This window comes from Piliocolobus tephrosceles, unplaced genomic scaffold, assembly GCF_002776525.5.
Source record: "Piliocolobus tephrosceles isolate RC106 unplaced genomic scaffold, ASM277652v3 unscaffolded_22230, whole genome shotgun sequence".
In the NCBI taxonomy this organism is placed as follows: Eukaryota; Metazoa; Chordata; class Mammalia; order Primates; family Cercopithecidae; genus Piliocolobus; species Piliocolobus tephrosceles.
Genome location: NW_022304567.1, coordinates 263 through 3,614, shown reverse-complemented (window position 1 = coordinate 3,614; position 3,352 = coordinate 263). Strand labels below are relative to the sequence as shown.

The 3,352-nt window shown below is 50.8% G+C and overlaps 1 protein-coding gene across 1 annotated transcript; it reads left to right on the top strand.

Moving 5' to 3' along the window:
- Positions 1-325: 325 nt before the first annotated feature.
- On the top strand, positions 326-2,260 carry LOC113221250 (endothelin-converting enzyme 2-like; the record flags this gene model as incomplete). Its single annotated transcript, XM_026450593.1, has 4 exons — positions 326-373; positions 461-649; positions 1,629-1,771; positions 2,146-2,260. Coding segments are annotated over exons 1-4 (495 nt in total), but the record flags the coding sequence as incomplete, so codon positions are not given.
- Between the last annotated feature and the right edge of the window lie 1,092 nt (positions 2,261-3,352).

Below are 3,352 nucleotides of genomic sequence, written 5' to 3'. Positions count from 1 at the left end.
CGCCTGTAATCCCAGCACTTTGCGAGGCCAAGGCAGGCAGATCACCTGAGGTCAGGAGTTTGAGACCAGCCTGGCTAACATGGTGAAACCTCATCTCTACTGAAAATACAAAAAATTAGCCAGGCGTGGTGGCGGGCGCCTGTACTCCCAGCTACTTGGGAGGCTGCAGCAGGACAATTGCTTGAACCCAGGAGGTGGAGGTTGCAATAAGCCGAGATCGCACCACTGCACTCCAGCCTGGGCAACAGAATGAGACTTAATCTCAAAAAATAAAATAAAAGAAGTAAACAATACTTAGCCGATGGCGGTAAGCAGTGTGTCAGAAATGAAACAGGTCATCCAAGAAGGCTTCCAGAATCAAGCAGAAGAGATAGTGAGCAGAGGTGGTGGTAAGAATAGATCTTCTCAGCCTTGGGCAGGACTTGTTGCTGGGCTCTGAGGGTCACCTGGGCCTTGACAGGTGCTCACTGCCTATCTGGACTACATGGAGGAGCTGGGGATGCTGCTGGGTGGGCGGCCCACCTCCACGAGGGAGCAGATGCAGCAGGTTCTGGAGTTGGAGATACAACTGGCCAACATCACAGTGCCCCAGGACCAGCGGCGCGACGAGGAGAAAATCTATCACAAGATGAGCATTTCGGAGCTGCAGGTGGGGCAGGCAGGGGACTGGAGACATCTGAGAGGGGCCAGCCCTGGAACACACCACTCAGCTTCCCTCCATGCCATCTCCCCAAGGCAGCCAGTCCTTTCCTTATTCCCTTGCATTTCTGTGCTTTCCAGTTGCACTGGGAAAAACATGGTGTCCATTTAGGGCCACCCCTCACTGGGCCATCCTTTGGTCCCTTTCTTGTTGCCTGGGGATGCACGGAGGGATTGTGTTAAAAATGTATAACAGTTTGTATGAGATGTCCACAAAACAATCAGAATAGGCTGGACATGGTGGCTGACACCTGTAATCCCAGCGCTTTGGGAGGCCGAGATGGGTGGATCACCTGAGGTCAGGAGTTCAAGACCAGCCTGACCAACATGGTGAAACTCCATCTCTACTAAAAATAAAAAATTAGCCAGACTTGGTGGCACATGCCTGTAATCCCAGCTACTCGGGAGGCTGAGGCAGGAGAATCGCTTGAACCTGGGAGGCGAAGGTTGCAGTGAGCTGAGATCGTGCCATTGCACTGCAGCTTGGGTGACAAGAGCGAAACTCAATCTCAAAAAAAAAAAGATAGAAGTGGAAGTTTCTACTGGAGGACCTGTACTGTACCAGGCCATTAACACTTTAGATGTTGGATTATGGAAAAGTTGGGGTGGGATGTGGCTCTGGAGGAGAAGAAGCCAGTATGTGTGGGGTGTCAGGGGAGTGGTATTTTATCAATTGTTAGGAAAATATTTTAATATCTAGGCCCCAGCTGAATGTCACAAGTAGTGGTTATCCTTGTATAGTAAGTGGCTGGGCTCCCAGATTGAAGGTGCCCAGACCTGGAAAAGAGTATATTACAGGAAGGAGTCGCCATGAAGCCAGTAGTTGTTGCTATGGCAATGGGAAGGGCTCCCAGGCTCCAGCATACAGTGGGGGAGGGTTCTGCTGGAAGCGAGTCGGGAAGGCAAGGGCTGAGATTTTTTTCTCTCAGGCTCTGGCGCCCTCCATGGACTGGCTTGAGTTCCTGTCTTTCTTGCTGTCACCATTGGAGTTAAGTGACTCTGAGCCTGTGGTGGTGTATGGGATGGATTATTTGCAGCAGGTGTCAGAGCTCATCAACCGCACAGAACCAAGGTGTGGGGGGATCCCAAGGTGAGGGTGGGTTCCGTGGAGGTCTCCAGCAAGGCTGGGCATAGTGGACTGGTCCAGCCACACAGAACAACGTTTGATAATGCCATGAGCCTTCCAAACATCAAATCAGAATGCCTATGGGCTTTTCATCTGTGCTAGGGTTTCAGGGTGTTCCCTGTGATCTCTGTTCCCACACCTCTCTCCAACCTGACCTCTACAGGCAGGTATGTGGCCCCGGGGCCAAAGAGAAACTCTGGGACACAGCTTCCACATATGCCTCTCAGGACTCCTGCAGGCTGCATGTTCCTAGGCGCTGGTTTGGGGGGTGGAAAGGGCATCCCACCTGCCCTTTTCTTATTTTCTGGTCTGGTTGTCAGCATCCTGAACAATTACCTGATCTGGAACCTAGTGCAAAAGACAACCTCAAGCCTGGACCGACGCTTTGAGTCTGCACAAGAGAAGCTGCTGGAGACCCTCTATGGCACTAAGAAGGTGGGCTCTCTGACTTTGCCTCCACATTCTGATCCAGTCTAGCTGATGCTGCATGCCTTCAGTGTATCAGGCACCATGTGCCTCGTGGTGCACAGGTGCATACTATGGAGCGCAGAATTTGGAAGCAAGCTGACTTGGTTTCCAACCCCAACTCATTCATTTTCTAGCCTGTAGGACCTTGGGCATGTCACCTCCGAAAGTGCTGGGATTACAGGTGTGAGCCACTGTGCCCGGCCCACAACTAATTTTATATCTAGTCAATCGCCCATGCAAGAAACATGAGAGTCACTCCAGTGACTCTCAGGACACTCTCAGTGACACTCTCCATTTTCTGCTCTGTAAAGCAGGAATAACTGGGAGGGTTGTCAAGAAGGGTATTAGCTGAGTTAACGTAAGTGAAGCATCTGCACAGTATATGGTACGTATAGGCACTCAGCTTCGATGAGGAGGATGGAGAGGATATAATAAATAATGCAGTATTTAGTTTCAAGATGCCCCATTAAGTGGGGGGAGTGGACATGTAAACAAATACATTATATTTTGTGGTGATAAGTGCTCACACTGAGTGAAAGACTTTTGTGCTATAGGACAGAGGTGGGACAGCACATTTCACCTGGGGGGTTGGTGGGGAAGGGCATCAGAGAAACGTTTTCTGAGAGGTGCCATGTGATAGAAAAGTTCACCAAGAAAGCTGGCGAGAAGGGCATTCCAGGGACAAGGAATGGCATGTGCAAATTCCTAGAGGCCAAAAGGAGCATGGTGGCTTTACACATATTCTGGCATGAGCTTGAGAAGAGGGCAACTGAGAGGCAGGGTTTGGTAAGGTGGGCATGGGGCACTTGGGAAGGGACCTGAATATTGTGTCGAGAAGTCCGGCCTTGATTCTTTCACAGATGGGGCTCCATGGGAGTAGCCATGGAGAGGAGAAACACAATTGGGTTATATATGAGATGGTATTTCTGGTGGCTAAATGGAAGATGGAGGGGAGCAGCAGGGACACGGGGATGAGAATGGAGTCAGGGTGTCCAGTTAAGAGGCAATTGCAGGCTGGGCAGGGTGGCTCATGCCTGTAATCTCAGCACTTTGGGAGGC